This window comes from Phoxinus phoxinus (assembly GCF_949152265.1).
Source record: "Phoxinus phoxinus genome assembly, chromosome: 16".
Classification (NCBI taxonomy): Eukaryota; Metazoa; Chordata; class Actinopteri; order Cypriniformes; family Leuciscidae; genus Phoxinus; species Phoxinus phoxinus.
Window position 1 is genome coordinate 21,579,457 of NC_136891.1, and position 20,420 is coordinate 21,599,876.

The following is a 20,420-nucleotide window of genomic DNA, read 5'->3' on the forward strand; positions in this document are numbered from 1 at the left end:
AATCCATCTATCCTATTGGGTCACGGGGATTAATGGAAAATATTCAAGTGAAATTTGACAACATTCAACATACTGTAATACATTAAACAATTATTTTAGACCTCAAGCCCAAGTAAATTTTGGTTACGAATGTCGTGGGATTTATTTTTTTGAGGTATTTATAGCACTCATTAATGGTTTTAGCCTTCAATATGACTTGTGGCAGATCCTTGAACGATATTTTCTGTGCAAACATGGATTTTAATTATATTAGACCTATAACAACATATTCATTATAACAGCATTCATTAACAGCTTTTCCCATCCATAACTTGCCAAAAAAAAATTAATTTCTTTCTTTCTTTCTTTCTTTCTTTCTAAAAGTGAAATGAAACAAAACAACTCAATACACTTAACAATATTTTTTAATTACAAATACAAACATTGTTTTAAATACATGAACATATCTTAAGTGCAAAGTTTGTGTCGGTAATGTATAATAAATAAGTGTGCTAAAATGCTACACAACTAATCATATGTTAAAACTAATGAAATTCTAAAGTTTGTTGTTATCTGTTTGACTGTTATCACAGTCCAGAACAAAAATCAATATCTTTATCTACTACATTCTTAAAAATATATATAAAAAAAACATACATAAATACAGCAAAAATGCTAAACACATATTTATGTTAGTAATACTAGCTTATTTTGAGTAGAATTAGTATGTAACTGTAAGTGGCACTCTGTAGATTAACAAGATCAGTGCAGATTCAAGAAAGAGAGGAAGATTCAAAGGAAACAGACGAAAGGCTTGAATCTAAGGTTGCTAATACTGTTGGTGTGCTCGTGGTTCTTAGGACTGACTTTCAGTGTTTGGGTCCTCGTATATGTAACTGCCAACACCTCCGGTATTAACTCCTGAACAAAAACGGAGAAAACATCATGCTCATATCATGATGACCATATACAGTGGGGAGAACAAATATTTGATACACTGCCGATTTTGCAGGTTTCCCACTTACAAAGCATGTAGAAGTCTGTCATTTTTATCATAGGTAAAATCTCGCGATACATAGCCCCATCCATCCTCCCCTCAATACAGTGCAGTTGTCCTGTCCCCTTTGCAGAAAAGCTTCCCCAAAGAATGATGTTTCCACCTCCATGCTTCACGGTTGGGATGGTGTTCTTGGGGTTGTACTCATCCTTCTTCCTTCAAACACGGCGAGTGGAGTTTAGACCCAAAAGCTCTATTTTGGTCTCATCAGACCACATGATCTTCTCCCATTCCCCCTCTGGATCATCCAGATGGTCATTGGCAAACTTCAGACGGGCCTGGACATGCGCTGGCTTGAGCAGTGGGACCTTGCGTGCGCTGCAGGATTTTAATCCATGACGGCGTATTGTGCTACTAATGGTTTTCTTTGAGACTGTGATCCCAGCTCTCCTCAGGTCATTGACCAAGTCCTGCCATGTAGTTCTGGGCTGATCCCTCACCTTCCTCATGATCATTGATGCCCCACGAGGTGAGATCTTGCATGCTGCCCCAGACCGAGGGAGATTGATCGTCATCTTGAACTTCTTCCATTTTCTAATAATTGCGCCAACAGTTGTTGCCTTCTCACCAAGCTGCTTGCCTATTGTCCTGTAGCCCATCCCAGCCTTGTGCAGGTCTACAATTTTATCCCTGATGTCCTTACACAGCTCTCTGGTCTTGGTCATTGTGGAGAGGTTGGAGTCTGATTGATTGAGTGTGTGGACAGGTGTCTTTTATACAGGTAACGAGTTCAAACAGGTGCAGTTAATACAGGTAATGAGTGGAGAACAGGAGAGCTTCTTAAAGAAAAACGAACAGGTCTGTCAGAGCCGGAATTCTTACTGGTTGGTAGGCGATCAAATACTTATGTCATGCAATAAAATGCAAATTAATTATTTAAAAATCATATAATGTTATTTTCTGGATTTTTGTTTTAGATTCCGTCTCTCACATTTGAAGTGTATCTATGATAAAAACGACAGACCTCTACATGCTTTGTAAGTAGGAAAACCTGCAAAATCAGCAGTGTATCAAGTACTTGTTCTCCCCACTGTGTATATATATATTATATATATATATAGGGCCTACATATAATTGATATGAATAAAATGAAATTGGAAAATTTACCTTTTGGCCCAAAGAGAACAGCATAACAGGGTTTATGGCAGTAGGGCTGGCCATCGTGCTGTAGTTTAAAACAGAACCCATGTACACTATTAAATAATACTTGTTTTCACATGTAATTGAAGCTGAGCTGCACCTTTATAATATTACAAAGCACAGGGCATATACACTTCCACGCAACCCATACATATTTTAATCTGACCAAATACAATTTTAAATATATGCTAAATATAAACAGCACGGTGCTGGGAAATATGTTTTTCAAATTGAAAATATATTCAAGTAAAACCTACAAATGCTTATATATTTTGCATAAAATAAAATTATTTAACATGAAAATATGAAAACGGCCTGATCAAATAAAAACTGGAAAAATAAATAAATAAATTCTCATAATTCTTAAATTATCATAAAGTTCCTCCACTCATTATTACATATTTGGGTCTTTAGCGACCCTGATCTATATCTGACTTGGAATATTTTAAGAACAATTACAAACTAATAAAACAAAGCATATTTCATTATTTTTTGTAACATGGAAGGGTTCAATTTGAGCAAATGCTTTTTTCCTTCATAACTGCATCTGTTATGAGGTTGATGGAGAGAACCCAAATGCAGACGATATACAGATACTCAAGGTTTATTTTGACACAAAACAGAAAACAAAACACACGAGGGGGCAAAACATAGACAGAACAATGGAGACTAACTAGACTGAGACTGTGACAGATACCTACAAGAAAACAAACAACTAATACAGGCAATAGGACAACAGCTCTTGACAAGACACTCACAGACTGACAAAGGATTAACAATGAACCGACACAGGACAGCAAACACAAGGGGATTAAATAGGGAGACTAATGATAACATAACAGGTGACACAGGTAAAGCAATAATGACGAGACTAATGATAACAACAGGTGACACAGGTAAAGCAATAATGACGAGACTAATGATAACAACAGGTGACACAGGTAAAGCAATAATGACGAGACTAATGATAACAACAGGTGACACAGGTAAAGCAACAATGACAAAACAAGGATAACAAGGAGGGCGGGGCTAGATGACGAGACAACACAAGCACATGGCCAAACAAGGCCATGTGTTTGCACATAAAACATGGGTCTGTCATGATCCTGCCTCAAGACTTAAAGAAAGACAAGGACTAGATGGCAGAATCATGACAGCATCTGGCTCAAATTCACGATAAAGACCTGAGGTATACGTTTAAAGGGATAGTTCACCCAAAAATGAAAATTAGCCCATGGTTTACTCACCCTCAAGTCATCCTAGATGTATATGACATTTTTCTTTCAGACGAATATAATCGGAGTTGTCCTGGCTCTTCCAAGCTTTATAATGGCAGTGAATTGCTGTTTCTGTTTTGAAGTTCATAAAAGTGCATCTATCCATCATAAACGAACTCCACACAGCTCCGGGGGGTTAATAAAGGCCTTCTGAAGCGAAGCTATGCATTTGTGTACGAAAAATATTCAGATTAAAAACTTTATGAAGTAAAATAAGTAACTAAAGGACACATGAACATACGGATTCAACTTAAGTCTAAGCGTGAGTAATGTGACGTACTGCTGATATTTATGCTACGCCACGATGCACTACGCTACTTCCGACATCACAAGTTGCTTAAGTTGCACCTTAGGGGCAAACAACACCAGCTAGAACGATCTCCTAAAAATAGGACTCCGCAGTGAGTGGTTTGTTACAGCCGAGTTTTTCTGCTTCCATGATATCCCGGTGGACATAGCCAGACACCCGGGCTCTCCGTGGATTATCATCCCCGCAGGCAGGAGACGGAGGTGGCGCAAGTACAGGAAGCAAAAGTGAGGCTGCAGGGCCGGCGTGCTAGCGAGGCTACGGATGCGGGCACACAAGCCGCCGCTTCCTAGTATATTTCTCACCAACGCGAGGTCCCTCACAAACAAGATGGACGAATTGAAGCTACAGGTTGAAATGAATAAGGACATTAAAGATTGTTGCATTATATAATCACAGAGACGTGGCTTCATTCACTTATCCCGGATTCAGCTGTCGAGCTAGCAGGCCGCATAGTTCACCGGCATGACAGGATCAGATACTCCGGTAAGAGCAAAGGAGGGGGGATGCTTGTTTGTCAACAGCAGTTGTTGTACTGACTCTAAGACTGTAGACAGCCACTGTTCCCCGGATCTGGAGTTTGTGACTGTTAAATGCAGGCCCATATATCTTCCCGGGAGTTTACTGTGGTCATGATAACTGCTGTGTATATTCCACCAGATGCCAATGCTAACTCAATGCTATTTACATAACACCATTAGCAGGCAACAGAGCATGTATCCTGAGGCTTTTCACATCATAGCGGGGGACTTTAACCATGCTGATTTAAAAGTGGTACTTCCCAAACTTCATCAGCACATAAGATACACACTAGGAATACACTAGACAAGGTCTACTCTAACATCAAACATGGGTTCAGGGCTAAAACACTACCACACCTGGCCCAGTCTGACCATATTTCCCTGCTTTTCATTCCACCCCACTCAGGAAAAGTGCTCTTACCACATCAAAGACTGTTAAAATATGGCCTGAAGGTGCCTCTCATCAGCTGGAGGACTGTTTTGAGAGAACGAACTGGGACATTTTTGAGCATCAGGACCTGGAGGAATACACAACAACTGTATTGTGCTATATTAAACACTGCATGGACACTGTCACTGTTGACAAGTGTACCCGGGTATATCCCAAGCAGAAACCCTGGATGACGAAAGAAGTCCGGTGCCTGCTTAGGGACAGAAACACTGCTTTCAGGTCTGGTAATGGGACACAATATAGCGCTGCCAGAGCCAACCTGAAAAAAGGCATCAGGAAAGCCAAGGCTGCTTATAAAAGGAGGATTGAGGACTACTTCAACAGCAACAACACAAGACAGGTTTGGCAGGGGGTCCAGGACATCACCAGTTACAAATCCGGAAACCGCACAGTTGCAGTCGGTGATGCTTCGCTGGCGGAGGAGTTGAACCAGTTCTTCGCCCACTTAGAGGTGGAGAAACCGAAGACAACCCCATTACATCCACCAGTCCATAGCAGCCACATCCTCATTGTGGAGGAGCATGATATTCAGCCCCTTTTCATCAGCGGGGAATGTGCGGAGAGGGTCCCGGACTTCCGGTTCTTGGGCGTGCACATAGAGGAGGACCTTACCGGGGGCACTAACATCACGGTATTGGTTAAGAAGGCACAGTAGAGACTCTACTTCCTGAGGATTCTTAGGAAGAACCTCCTCACCCAAAAAGTGCTTATGTCCTTTTACCGCTGCTCCGTAGAGAACATACTGACTTATTGTATCTGTGTGTGGTTCGTGAGCTGCACATAGACAGAGAGGAAAGTGCTCCAGAGGGTCGTCACCACCGCCCAGAAGATTATTGGCTGCCCTCTCCCCTCCCTGAAGGATCTTTATAGTTCCCGCTGTCTCAAAAAAGCACAGAACATACTAAAGGATCCATCTCACCCTGGACATTCCCTGTTTGAACTGCTGCTCTCGGGTAGACGTTACAAGACAATGAAGACACGTACAAATAGATTAAAAAACTGTTTTTATCCAAAAGCAATGCCAGCACTAAACACGATTGTGGGTGTATGTATGTGTGTATGGGTGATATAATGTGTTTTATTCTCTTTAGAATTTAATTTAATTGATTTATTTTGTTATTTAATTTATTTCTTACACAAACACATTGCTTCGCTTCAGAAGGCCTTTATTAACCCCCCAGAGCCATGTGGAGCACTTTTATGATGGATAGATGAACTTTTATGAACTTCAAAAAAGAACCGGCCATTCACTGCCATTATAAAGCTGGGAAGAGCCAGGACATTTTTTAATATAACTCCAATTGTCTTTGTCTGACAGCAGAATGTCATATACACTTAGCATGACTTGAGGGTGAGTAAGTCATGGGCTAATTTTCATTTTTGGGTGAACTATCCCTTTATGGGTTAAAAGCACAGCAATAAAGCTGCAGTGTGTTTCTGTCGCTCACCTCTGCATGGCTGCCAGGAGCCAGAGTCTTCTTGCACCTCTCACAGCGCAGACAGGGTCTGTGCCAGTCTTTACCCAGGGAACTGACCTTTTCAGCTGAAACACACAGGAAACACAGGCCCTTCTGTAAGCATCTGTCGACCACAACAAAATGCTAATGTATGTCCTGGCACTGCTGAACACACATGTCCCTGCACAAATCCATTGTTGGTGAACTTTAATGTCTGAATGTCAGCGCTTACCAAAGTATACTGTTTTGTTGCACCTTGGGCAGATGTTCGGCTCACCAGAGAACGAACTGAAACTTGCAGCTGGAGGAAATTAGGTAAATAATTATTTGTTATACATAGCATTAGTTTAAATAACACATTCCTTTTCATAACATGCTGTTTCAGACTAGTGGAAACATCTAAAAAAAATACACTTTTATAAGGATAGTTCACCTAAAAATGAAAATTCTGTAATTAATTACTTGATTATGATTCACCATAAGACAAAACTATGAACTTAAGATTTTGTATTATGATCTATAGTAGCAGCAACCAGTATTTCAGACAAACTCACCCTTCACTGGACCCCTGGTAGCCTTTTTCTCTTCAGCCTTGGGTTTGGTTTCCATGGCAACAGGGGCAGCATCATCGTTGACAGGTGCTTCATAGACATATGATCCCGCCCCACCAATATTCACACCTACAGAAAGAAGACAGTTGCTTATTTTCTGATTCTGTTATATGGGAGGTTTTTAAACATTTCAGTCTGTAAGAATTCAACATGGGCTTTAAATTCATGTAGCGTTAATCCATATCTTAAGATCGGAGATTTAAGAGATTAAACTGCTCCTGTGCAGGCTCTCTGTCTCATTAAGAAACTGTAGCATCAAAGGAGAGAGTGTCCTACTTGCTGCAAGCCCCACAAATTATGAATAGTTGGATCCAAGACACTAATTAGATGTACTGTACCTTTTGGTCCATAGAGGGCAGCATAGCAAGGCTTGTGGCAGTATGGTTTCCCATCATGCTGTTAACAGTGGATAAAGCACATCACTGAGATTAATTAGGCATCCAGTTCCTGCCATCGTTGTCTGCTGTCATCAAAAATTAACACTCATGCTGTCCAAAGATTAGAGCATGAAATATTCTCAACATCGAAAGAGCAAACAACTGTACCGGCCCTTGTGAAAAAGACATACTCATTACAGAAATAATATACTTTAGTAGTACAAACTCAATGTTTTGGACACTTAACGGCATCCTATTTACAATTAAATGAATGTGTTATAGTTTGAATTTATATTAAATACAATTATAGTTTAACTTAATAGTGCTTTTTTGACCCACATAAGTAGGACTTAAGTACATATTGGCATTTTCTCCAAGGAGGCAAGGGAGGCAGTGCCTCCTCAAAAAAATTGGATGAGAAAATATTCCATATTACAAAAATAAAACAACGCAAATATTTCAAAATGTGACATTAATAAGTGTTTACATCACTTTTTTTTCTCTTAAGTACACTGTCCAACAGCGGGTAAAGTTACGGACACTGTATGTCTTGCCTCCCCTCTGAGCCCATTGACTTTTACAGTAACAGAGCCTCTAAGCATGCGATGGGTTTAGTGGGGGGTAATTGAGAATGAATGGGGAAAAGTCTGAGGCAATGCCTCTATTGGTTATGAAAGAAGAGGGAATGCCTCTATTGGTTATGATTAGTTATGATTGGTTCACTTGATAAATCCGCGTTCCGCGTTTACAAATAAGTCTGACTGGACAAAATGATGGTGTTAATGGGAAGGCTAATGAAAAAAGAAAAAACAGCTCAGCCACTGAGATATCACCGCTTCATGTCACATCAAAATACAAACTTAAATGCCTTGAAAACATGATGATGACTACGGGGGTGAAAGTGGTGAAATTACTTTTTACTAAGCATGACTGATGATCCAAAAATAAGTTGACTAATAAAAAGAACTTCTAAACATCAGTTCACAAATAAAATATATTGTTACTGCCATTAGTTATGTTGGAATAAATTTAAAAATACTTAAAACACTAACTTGATGAGATTTATACTAGGTTTTAATAAATAGAATGTTAATGTAAAAAAATAAAAATTCAAAAACATTTGTATTTTTTTTTATGTAACATAAAGTGATTTAACCACAATGTGACAACATGAATTACAATATTGTATATTATATTCAATTCAATTCAACATTGTTTGGTCAAAGTGCTGTATATTAAAAAAAGAAGGAAAATAAGAGCAATAAACACATACAAGTTACAAAAGATTAAAAGCACAGAAGAAAAGGACATGAATTTGGACATGGATTTGTATTCAGCTGACACAGGCACTGGCTTTATACGACATCCAAATCTACTCATAACTGATCCATAATTGATCCCTGGGGTACACCACAGATGAGGAGAGGCGCCAAGGATGAATGACCATCTATACTAACAGAGACACTTTTATTAGACAGGAAAGACTGAAACCATTTGAGTACCGTACCTGTGATACCAATAGAAAGTACCAGCCGAGATGAAAGAATCTTGTGGTCTAGGAAGTCAAAAGCAAGCTCAAGTCTCTGAAATATTGTCTTTTAGGAAATGAGATACACTAAAAGTGCAAATTTTTCAAAAGGGGGATGATATTTTCGCAGAACTAAGGCTTTTTTGCACCGCTGATTACAGTGGGTCTCATTCACTAATAATTGCGTGGATTTCTTCTAATTTTTTACGCACATGAGAATTTAGCCTAATTCACAACACGTGAGTAGGCCCTATGCACGTGAATTTTTTCTCAATCTCGTTCTAATGTTAGTGAATTGAGAGTATTCTAAATGAGCGTGCGCGTGCACAAGATTAGTAATTTGCATAAAGGATGCCCAAACCATCTCCATATAAGGGCTTTCCGCACAACCTTTCCTTTACAGCCTTTCCTCACTCTTGTCAACATGGGGCTCTCGCCAGATCCTCGAGCAATGGCAATTGTCATTCTCAAAACCAGTTCAAACACATAAAGACCTTTTATACAGACCTTTCATTAGCCAGCTGCACAAATGTGTATATCTGCGTTTTTCAGAGAAAACTCGCAGCTGAAGCTATAACCCAGCTTTTCCTACTCTTTCACTGTATATGATGAAATATATTTAATAGAATTAAATTGTATTATTAATTGTTTATTATTATATATTTTTTTATAGAAATAATATAATATAATTATAAATGTGTTAAAATTAAATATAACTTCTTAACACGATTATAAGGCCGCTGTCAGGGATTATGTGTCACAGTGTCTGGTGGTTCCCTGGGTTTAACATTAGAGGTCTCAGTTTTCACGGTGTCTAGGCATTTTCACTACATTTCCCATAATCCTGTCTGTCACTGATTGTTAATTTCCTTCAGCTGTTTCTCGTCACCTTGTTTGCACTTGTGTATATATACCCTGTCTGTTTCAGTGTTTGTCACGGAGTCCTTGTTTAATGTCCCCACACTTCCGTTCTTGTTGCTGCCTGTTTCTTGTTTTGTCATCGTATGTGGATTGCTTATATGGTTTTGACCCCTGCCTGGACTGGTTGTGAGTACGGATTTACCCTTATAATAAAATACTGCACTTGGATCCTCTCTCTCCTGTGTGTGTTCCGTGACATTATGCTCTGTTTGTTTTCATTTTGTTCACATTTGCTCGTTTTCCTTTGACCCAGTATTCCCGTGTTTTCATTAGTTCATCTTTTTCACCAGACCCTCGTCAATTAACTCATCAGCCTCCTTTGTTTACCCTCAAGTATTTACCCTCATGTATTTAAGCCCTCAGTTTCTGACTGTTCCTTGTCTTGGATTGTGGTTACCTGTTCCTTGAGTTTACCAGTGCCATTTGGATTTATTTATTAAACAATTATTTGCTCTGAAAATCTTCCTCGTCGTGAGCTTCACTACAGCCACCTAACCGTGACAGCCGCACAGATAAAGTGCTTTTTGCGTACAGTATGTGTGGTTTCAGTTGTCCCTACATTTTTGTCAATTTAGAATACATTTTAGTATGTAAGTTCTCTACGAAGGTACAGTACTCTCATGTTGCTCGGGAAAATCCCTTTTCTCAAGAATACTGAAGCCAAAAATTATCCTTAATTTTGTATTATTTTAAAACGCATTAAAAATACCCGATCACACCTGAAATAGCAGTTCGCTGCAGTTTTTATGTTGCTAAGCAACCACCGAGTCAGCTGTCAGTCTAATAGCGTGAGCGCTCGCAAAAAAAACTTTGGTTTGTTGTCAAGTAAACATTGTAAACTCGTAAAATCGTAGAGCTCCGGGTAACCCGAGAAACAGCCACCAGAAGTTTCTCCTCCATCATAGTCTGTGGACGTTGAAGCAACTGTAATCTTCCGTCAAGACCACAACTAACGGATCTAAGAAGCACCACGGACTTAGCTCTGCGAGCAACCAAGTCCGCTGCACAAGCCATTGGGAGGAGCGCCATGCCTCACTGTCACCGAGAGACACTTGTGGCTCACGCTGTCGGAGATGAAGGACACGGACAGAGCCACTTTCCTCGACGCGCCTGTGTCTCCTTCCGGCTTCTTCAGCCCGTCTGTAAAAGGCTTTGCTGAGTTCTACACGGAGGTATAGAAGACGTTGCAGGCCATGCGACACTTCATTCCAAGGCGCTCGAGTTCCGCGACAGGTCGCTCTAAAAAGCAGCCGCCTGGCCGGAACACAGCGCCCCCACCGGGGCACGGCCCACTCAGTGTCACTCACTCATTCAGGGCCCACATCAATAACAACGACTCAAGCTGCGTGTGTTTCAAATGTAGGAAATGTGCCTGCTGTTCAGTGCTCACCCCTACTTATAAACACTGCCCGTTCAGTGACACACACTCACTTAGGGCTCCCATCAATAAACACCCAGGGTGTTTTAAGTGTAAAAAGCGTGCCCGCTTCTCGGCGCTCACTAATAAACACTGTACGCCCTGTGTCACAAACACATATAGGGCTCCCTTCAATAAAACACCTCCCTGTCCCCGCGATAGGAGTGTTATGTGTGAACCGGCCGCCCCATATAAACACTGTGAGCGCAGTGTGAATGTCAGCCCAATCGGGTCTCCTGGTCCCTAGTACACAGCGACCAGAGCCCAGATACCATTCTACACCTAGCCATACGTGCAAAAGCATGGGAAATTATCCCGGGCGAGTCAGAATAGGTGTTGAACATTATAAAGCGAGGCTATTCGCTGCAGTTCACTCGCAGACCCCCACGCTTTTGAGCCATGGTCGAAACTACGGTGAAAGGCGAAGTAGTGCATCTACTTCGCGCCGGGATAGCGAAACTGCTGATAAAAAGGCGGGGCCCTATAAACCGTCCCTCTGGCACAGAGCGAGTCGGGTTTCTACATCCGGTACTTCCTAGTATCCAAGAAGGATGGCGGTCTCAGACCCATCCTGGATCTCAGGCATTTGAACAAAGCTCTTATGAAGCGAGCGTTCAGAATGCTCACGACCAGACAAATCTTCGCACAAATTCGCCCGAGGGACTGGTTTATTTCAGTGAATCTGAAGGATGCATATTTTCAGATACAAATAGCTCCCCGTCACAGGCCTTTCTCCTTCCGTTCGGCCTGTCTTTAGCACCTCGTACATTTACGAAGTGCATGGACGCGGCGCTCGCTCCCCTGAGATAACGGGGCATGCGAGCACTGAACTATTTGGACGACTGGTTAATTCTAACGCAGTCAGAGGCGGAACTGATGACACACATGGCTTTAATACTCAGCCATCTAGAAGGCTTGGGTCTTAAAGTCAATTGGACCAAGAGTTCACTGTCTCCCAGCCAGAAAATCTATTTCTGGGAACAGATCTGGACACGGTGTCAATGACAGCGTGGCTTACGTCACAGCGCACTCTGCAAATACAGCGCCTGGCGGCGTCATTCACAGTTGCCAATGTCACTCCTCTCAAAACTTTTCAGAGGATGCTACTGTAGGTCTCATGGCCTTAGCCTCAGCAGTGCTTCGGCTGGGCTTGCTTCACATGCGTCCACTTCAGAACTGGTCAGCACCTACGGTCATGCACGCCTCAAAGTAACCCAGGACTGTGTTACAGCTCTGGAGCCTTGGAAGGTGACCGACTGGTATCAGTTAGGCGTAGATCTGGGGGCGATCTCGAAGCTCGAAGTAGTCTCGACAGATGCTTCCAACTCAGGTTGGGACGCCCTCTACGAGGGCAGGCCGACTTTTTGCCTGTGGTCAGGCCAAGAGAAGTGCTTGCACATAAACTGTCTGGAGATGAAAGCGGTCGAGAACGCTTTGTGGTATTTTCTCCACTTCTTAAAGGGCCACCACGTCTTAGTCCGCACGGACAACATGTCGGTGGTGTCCTACATAAACTGCCAGGATGGTCTCAGATCATGGAACTTTCACGCATTGGCAGAACGCTTCCTTGTGTGGTCTCAGCACAACCTGTTAGTAAAGGTTACGTTAGTAACCGAGACGTTTTTGGTGAATAGTTTGTTTGTGAAAACTTTAGTGCACAGATTTCATGCACAAATTTGTGCATACACATGCTTAGTGAATGAGACCCAGTGTGTTATAATCAATTAATTATCTGCATCATTATCTAAAACAGTCAGCCCTGCCCACACTCCCACCGCTGAGGGTGAGCTGCAGCTGGCCTGTGTCATTTTTGATGAAAAATTGGAAAAGGATTATCCCTGTAGACTCCCGTCTCCACTAGTTTCACTCAGCTCCAAGTCTCCTGTGTCTCCACTGGTTCCACCCAGCACCGAGTCTCCTGGATCTCCAGTAATCCTGCCCAGCCTCCCCTACCACCTCCTCTACCAATGACAGCCAGTTCCTCTGTCCCACCTCCACTGTTTCCCCTTCAGTCCCTCGGGTCCTCCTCCGACCCCACTCTACTGTGTGGATCTGCATGGGATCTTCCAGTCTCCAGCTACGTATTGGCAAGAGGATCCCCTGGCTTCCCTCCAGCCGCCAAGCCTGTTACTCTACCTCGGCATGTTGACCAGTGGACTTCACCTTGGCTCCTCCCTCCATAGGCTCCACCTGGAACCATTGTCCGTACGGCTCCACCGGGCTCCCTCGTCTCTCTAGCTCTGCCTCAGTCAGTTACTGCTCCGCCTGTGCCACGGGCTTCTGGGCCTTCAGCTGTGCTTTATCCCTCCACTCACTTGGCACCGCCAGGCTCTGCTTTTCCTCCGGCTCCACCTTGGTCCTCAGTCCCACCGGCTCCATCTTAGTCCACTGCCACCCTGGTTTCACCTCGGATGCCTGTCACTGTAACTCAACCTTGGTCTCCTGGTCCATTGGTGTCACAGGACACGCCAGAAGGGGGAGCTACTATAACAGTAATGGTTATTTCTGTTTTATTATCATGCTGTTTTGGCTTTTCCTGTTTGCCTGCCTTTGTTCCCTATTAGTTTACATAATTCCTAATTAATTACGCACCTGTTTCTGTTCAGTTCATTACCACTCCTTGTGTATTTAAGTCCTTAGTTTTCTCAGTTCTGTGTTCCTTGACGTCTTTGTATAATGTGGTTATGTTATTCTGTTCTCCTTCATGTTCTCTCTTAAACATTATTATTAAAATGTACTCCTTTTGTAATCTCCGTGCGCTCCTTATAACCACCTAACGTGATACCAATAATATAATCTGTTTCTGTTACATAAAACTTACAAACAGACTATTTTGCAACAAGTGGGGAAGAGAGAGGAGAGGAAGAGACCAGAAACGGCTCTATTGTCTCTTGAACTCTTGGTTTTGTGTGATTAACAGCATAGCTAATACAAAAATCTGAATGGCTGTTTAAAAACATGTAAATACTTTCTGGCTCCAGGATTTTATTTTCAGCACTTTCTTTTTCTGTTTTTTTTTTAGCTGCCTTACACTCACCTCTGCATGTCCTCCTGGAGTCAGGGTCTTGTTACAGCGTTCACACTTCAGACAGAATTTGTGCCAGTCTTTCCCCAGAGATGTCACTTTCTCCGCTACAAGACACAAAAAGATTTATCCCCTTTACAGATCATCATTCGTTTGAAGATGTACGTTTAAATTATGGTGTAAGAGGTTCTTTGAATAAAAGTTTTAACTCTCTCCATTGAAGGAACTATATTCATTATAACAATTGAGCTGAAATTATTCTGTAGAGACTCTTACTGTAATGGTGCCTGGCAAAGATCAGAGCTTCTATGAAATGGTGGTTTGAGTCTTGTTTGAGACTGTGTCTCGTTAGTAAAACAAAAAAGGCTATGAATCATAGCATTTATTTAGATAACACATAGTTATGTTGCACATATTAAAGTCACCATGAAATCAAAATTGATAATTCTTATTTTTTAAATGGAATATTGCAGTGTTTATTATAAATAATTTATCTGTGCAGATTTTTTTTTACATTTCATGTGCACTTGTAATCTTTAATTGAAGTACCTTCCCCTCCCTCTTGCAGTGACATTTCTTCTCTTCTCTGATGTTTACTGGGGCGAGGGCGTGACAACCTGTCACTCACATGAGGTTGACCAATTGCAAACCACAACCGTCCAATCAATTCCCCATGCATAAAATCACATTCCAACCTTTTTTTTTATTGTTTGTGAATCCGTTTCACTCGAATATACGTCACGACAACATGGAAGAAAAGACTATCACAGTTTCTTTTTCATGCCGACTTAAATGCGTGTGAGTCCAATAAGAAATAATATGAATATGCCTAATGTCCATCTGTTTACTGTCTCATAGATTACATCAAGGATATGTGGATGAGTGAAGGGTTCTTATCAAACCTGACCCCTTCATATCGAGGCCAGTATATTCCAGGCACATGCCTGAGGGAGCACAGAACACCCTCATGAGCCGTTCTTCACAGAGCAGACATCACATCACGTCAGTCTGAGTCAAGACTGAAGAACAGCACAATAACATTTTAGGTCAAACTTTGTGAAATCCATTCAGGGATGTTTGGGGAAGTATGTTTATTTTTATGTGTTCTATTGCAGGATGTTGCCTCAGGGTAACAAATCCATTTTCTTCACTTTGCAAGCAAATGATGCATATAACACAATAAAACAGCTAATAAAGAAGGGACGACTTTGAATAAACCAATAAAAAGGGTTTCTTTTCTTACACTACATTCTAATGAATAATTGTCTTTAAAAAAAAAAACATTTATCTGGCATGGTACATGTGAAAGGACCATTTTCAATGTTGATAATAATAAGACATGTTTCTTGAGCATCAAGTCAGCATATCAGAATGATTTCTGAAGGATTGTGCGACACTAAAGACTGGGGTAATGATGCTGAAAATTCAGCTTTGCCAACAGGAATAAGGACATTTTAAAACATATTAAAATGGAAAACAGTTATTTTAAATTTTTTGATCAATCAAATGCAGGTTTGGTGAGCACAAGACCCTGAATGTGTAATGCGTACAGTATATAATTAAATGCATCAAACGAAATGCAGTGGATATGGACCCAGTCAATATAGAGAGTATACATATCCAACTTTTTAGTGAAATTTAGATAACATTACATTATTAAAAAACTTCTACTTTCTGGCATGTAGCAGTTTGGCATCTCCCATTGGCATGTAGTGTTGTTTCTAGGCAACTAGCTAAAATGGAAATATATTAATATTTTAATATTGTTATTTTTAACATTGTTTTTCAGCATTTATTTTTGCCTTTTGATCTCCATTTCATGCTAAATGCATGCAATTTCACGTTATGTCTTCAGTCGTATCTGGCAAGAAATGAACAGGTTGAAAAACGAAATGTTTTGTGGTGCAGACAAATGTGCAGAGAGTTGAACAGACAGTAATTAGTCCTTGTCTCTACATTTGCTGTTCTGCTTAGTGGTTGCATGATGCCCACTTAACCTGAGTATCAAATGAGCTATTTCCATAGTGAGGATATGCATGGCAAATTTCAGTCTGACAAAGTTGCAGAGGTCGCAAACACATTAGAAACAAAACTAAAAAAAAGAGATTTAGATAAACTAATAATCTAAATAATCTAATAATTTAAAGTCGGCATGAAACAAGATGCGATTATATTCTCTTTACTATTGTGGTGTATATTCGAGTGAAACGAGTGAAATCGAACAAGAAAAAAAAAAAGAGTGTGACTTGATTTTGACAATTGGGACAAGATTAGATCATTGGATGGTTGTGGTTTGTTATTAGTCGATCTCATGTGAGTGACATCAGGTTGCCCCGCCCACACGCCAGTAAACACATTATCAGATAAGAGAAAAGGGAGGGGATGCTATTTTGATTAAATATTACGAGAGGACATGAATAAAAAAAATAAAAAAATAGGATGTTCATGGATAAATTATTTATAAATAAATACTGCATAAAAAACAAGAATTGTCAATTTTGATTTCATGGTGTCTTTAAAGGGTTAGTTCACCCTAAATTAAAATTCTGTCATTAATTACTCACCCTCATGTCGTTCCAAACCTGTGAGACCTTCGTTCATCTTCGAAACACAGATGAAGATATTTTTGATGAAATCCGAGAGCTTTCTGACCCCCCTATAGACAGCAACGTCATAAACACTTTCAAGGCAATTTCTTCTCTTCCCTGTCAGTCATGTTACATGTTGTAAACACAGTGCAGGCTCAGTATTGGCCCACTCCTGCGTCAACAGCACACGCATGTGTTGTGATGCTCACGTGAACAGTTTTCTTTTTTTGCACACAAAAAGTATTCTCTTTTTGTCACTTCAGTCACTTCATATCATAACATTAAGGTTGAACCACTGTAGTCATGGACTATTTTAACGATGTCTTTACTACCTTTCTGGGCCTTGAAAGTGGTTATGACGTAGCTGTCTATGGAGGGACAAAAGCTCTCGGATTTCATCAAAAAGATGTTTATTTGTGTTTCGAAGATGAACGAAGGTCTCACATGTTTGGAGCGACATGAGGGTGAGTTATTTATGACAGAAATGTAGTTTTTGGGTGAACTAGGCTAACTCTTTAAGGAAAAAAAGGTTATTAAATACTGATTGAAGAGAGAAAGTCCTGCACACATCAGAGGATAAAGAAGTGGTTCGCTTCAGCAGTAGCCTTGTGGCATAACTGCACAATTATGTGGGCAAAAAGGGTGTTCCTCCACTGAAAGCCATTTAAAAGTAGCCGTGTGCCAGGTTGAGTACTTAAAGACTTTATGTGGTATTCAATTTAATAGGAATGCTTTTTCCAGGTCACACTACTCAGCTGTTCAAGTCTCATGAGAGCTAGAAGCAGCCAGAGACAAAGTAGATTCTCACATGTTAATTATTAGGCTATAGTGCTCAGTGGGAGGGAGTCAGCTCAGACTCAGCATATGATATTAGCACGGACAATTTTTTAATCTGCTAATCTTAGGCCCTGTTTACACATGATATTAAAGTCCCCATGTGGTGAAAATCAAGTTTTTAATGTTGTTTATTTGTCTATGTGGTGTGTTTAATAGAAACCATGTGCAAATTAATTAGTCAACAGCATTGCTGAATATTTTCTCCTTAAAACGGCAGGGAACCAAAGACAGTCTCAAAAACAAATCGCTGGTGTTTCTGATGTCACAAACTACCTTGTAACCAATCAGATCAACGTGTGATCGTCAACGAGTGGATCTCTGAGCTGGTGTGAGTGAGTGGAGGCGGGGCTCATTTGTATATTCATAGAACCACGTACACTAAATGAGGCAAGGGTGTAGAATTACATTCAAGCTATTTTAAAGGCAAGAAGAAATATGTTTTCAAGGATTTTTTTTTTTAAATATGTCATTTTGGTGATCAAAGATGGGTTTTAAGGGATACAATTATTGACTACAGGGGGACTTTAACATGCGTTTTGGCTAGACGAGGGAGACACATTCCTGTTTACACCTGGTATTTTAATCCGTCTCTTTTGACCACTTTCAACCACTTCTGTCCTAATTTCTTCGAGGGGAGGGTCAATTAAATTTTCCGCTCAATTTCAATTTTCCTTCAGTACGTCTGGGTTTGTGATATATTCTTGGGTGTTCTCCAGTCAATTTTTTACCAGTCCAATCAGCAAACAGAGGGAGTGGCTGAGAACGATGACGTTGATGTAGTGCGCTAGTTTGAGTTGAAGTTTCATCACGACCAAACGTTAGCTATTGGTTATGGCAGATCCAGAGTGGCTCTGAGCAGATCCAATATTTTTAAACTTTAACAGAGTACCCGCCTTCAAGGAAGTTAACGCTTGTTAATGGAGAAAGGCCAGACTCTCTGTACAAATGAAACATACGAGAGTCTGGTAGGACCAGGCTATGTCTATGGGCGGGTAAATGTATATTTTATTTTCCAGATCTTTCAATCTAATGGATGAAATAAGCTTGCACAATTTACATATGAACACGAAGCAGAAAAACACAAGGAGAGCAGCAGGTTTAGTTTCTGCTCTGACAGCCGCTAAGACCACGCCAAACGCTGAGTGTGTGTTAGACATCAGGAATGGTGAGAGAACATTGTGCTTGGTACGTTTTTCGTCTTCCAACCAAACCAAAAAAGTTTAAGTCCCGTCTGGCTAGTACATTTCCCGTAATGTTTACGCATTAGCTCAGTAGGCAGAGAGTATGGTCTTTTGTGGCTGTTCGAACGCATTTGACCACACGAATGTCTACACTATGAAAGCAATCCGGTCGAACGTGGACGAAAATGGACAAAAGAGACGGATTAAAACACCAGGTGTAAACAGGTTTGTGTCTCCCTCGTATACTTGTGTGATCCGATCTACCAAAACGCATCTTAATACCAGGTGTAAACAGGGCCATACATGTTGAGCGTGTGTTGCTCAAAACTAATGCTGTTTATTTACAGTGAGAGTATGTTTTAGTATAAAAATGAAACCTTGTAGGGAGAAGTTTCACAAAAATGTATTCTAGCCGACAGCTGTTAATGATAAATTATAAATTAATATAATGACTAATTACACTGTAGGGACAAATGCCAAATGACACCTGCCGTTTAAAAGAAATTTCCATCTATTCAACCAGATAAGATAAAGAGGAACAAAAAAGCAGTGCACTGTTTAACATAATCCAATAAATCAAAATGTGGCACACACTACATTCACAGAAGGCTTTTTGAGAATGAAAGAAGTAAAGGCCTATAAATAATGTAGCTATAGACTGGACAGAAGAGTGTAGAAAGTGTTAACCGCATTAAATAGAAACAGATTGAAACTGAATGTTCAATAGTTTTGCAGTTCAATATGTGGTGGTGTTGTATTGGCTGATGCGAATTATGTCACTCATAGCTGATCACATTTAAAAATGAAAATGTATTCAGTCTAAAATAATGAAAATCCACCTGATTTTTATATTTACCTATTGTAGAGTCACCCGTTTTAACTAAATAATATGAACTATGGGATTCTGAGCTCTAAGTGTCATAATATACACACTTTCATTCATCCCGATTCTGCATTTCATGCGTCATACATTATTAATTCAGTAATAACCAAAAACTCTCTCCCTCTCGTTCGTATTGGTGATTTCCATGGTATTTATTTCACTGCACTTCAAAATTCATTGTAGCTATCTCAAATCTCAGCAGATAAAATAGTTTTATTAGCTGCAGCGCGTCTGTAATCAGGTGTAGTACAAATCTTAATCATAAAACGTAATTAATTTAGTAAGAATATCGTGCACTCGTGATTAGCCAGTTAATTATCAAGCCCACACTGTGTGGTTTGCAGACGTTATTTACAACGCATACCACGATAAATGAGAATGAAAGTAGGCTAAATTCACACTACATCATGACATCTACGCTGCAGACAGCGTGTGCATTGTTTAATTCATGGAATTTCGAAAAGGAAGCAAAATTGGCGACTTACCAAAATAAACAGTTTTGTCACATTTGGGACATTTTGATGCCATGTTCCGTGCAAAGCTAGGGTTTCCTTTTAATATGAACAAGTTCTCTTTAATTTAGATCTGACACAGTAAATGCGACTCCTTCGTTCTTAGCGATGCTCGAAACGCGAGCGCATCCTCTATTTCAACATTGCCAGCGCGAGCGCGGATCCTCCCTCGATGACGTCAGGGGGCTAGTGCATGTGCTCACCCTTCATTTCATTAAACTACTGATGTCTGCTCTCTCCCCCTCTGTCTGCAGAGCTATACAGCACAGACATAATGGAAATGATATAACATATTATATTGGATGTAGGCTACACATTTTAATATACAAAACAAAACTGGATGAATACCTT

General features: G+C 40.5%; 1 protein-coding gene across 1 annotated transcript; it reads right to left on the bottom strand.

Annotated features, from left to right (window-relative positions):
• Positions 1-387: 387 nt before the first annotated feature.
• On the bottom strand, positions 388-20,249 carry crip2l (cysteine-rich protein 2-like). Its single transcript, XM_079639133.1, has 8 exons — positions 20,043-20,249; positions 14,081-14,175; positions 7,139-7,196; positions 6,744-6,869; positions 6,422-6,490; positions 6,181-6,275; positions 2,144-2,201; positions 388-900 (listed from the first exon to the last, which is right to left on the bottom strand). Exons 1-8 carry the CDS (start codon positions 20,083-20,085, stop codon positions 836-838), a joined length of 609 nt encoding a protein of 202 aa, XP_079495259.1. The 5' UTR covers positions 20,086-20,249; the 3' UTR covers positions 388-835.
• Between the last annotated feature and the right edge of the window lie 171 nt (positions 20,250-20,420).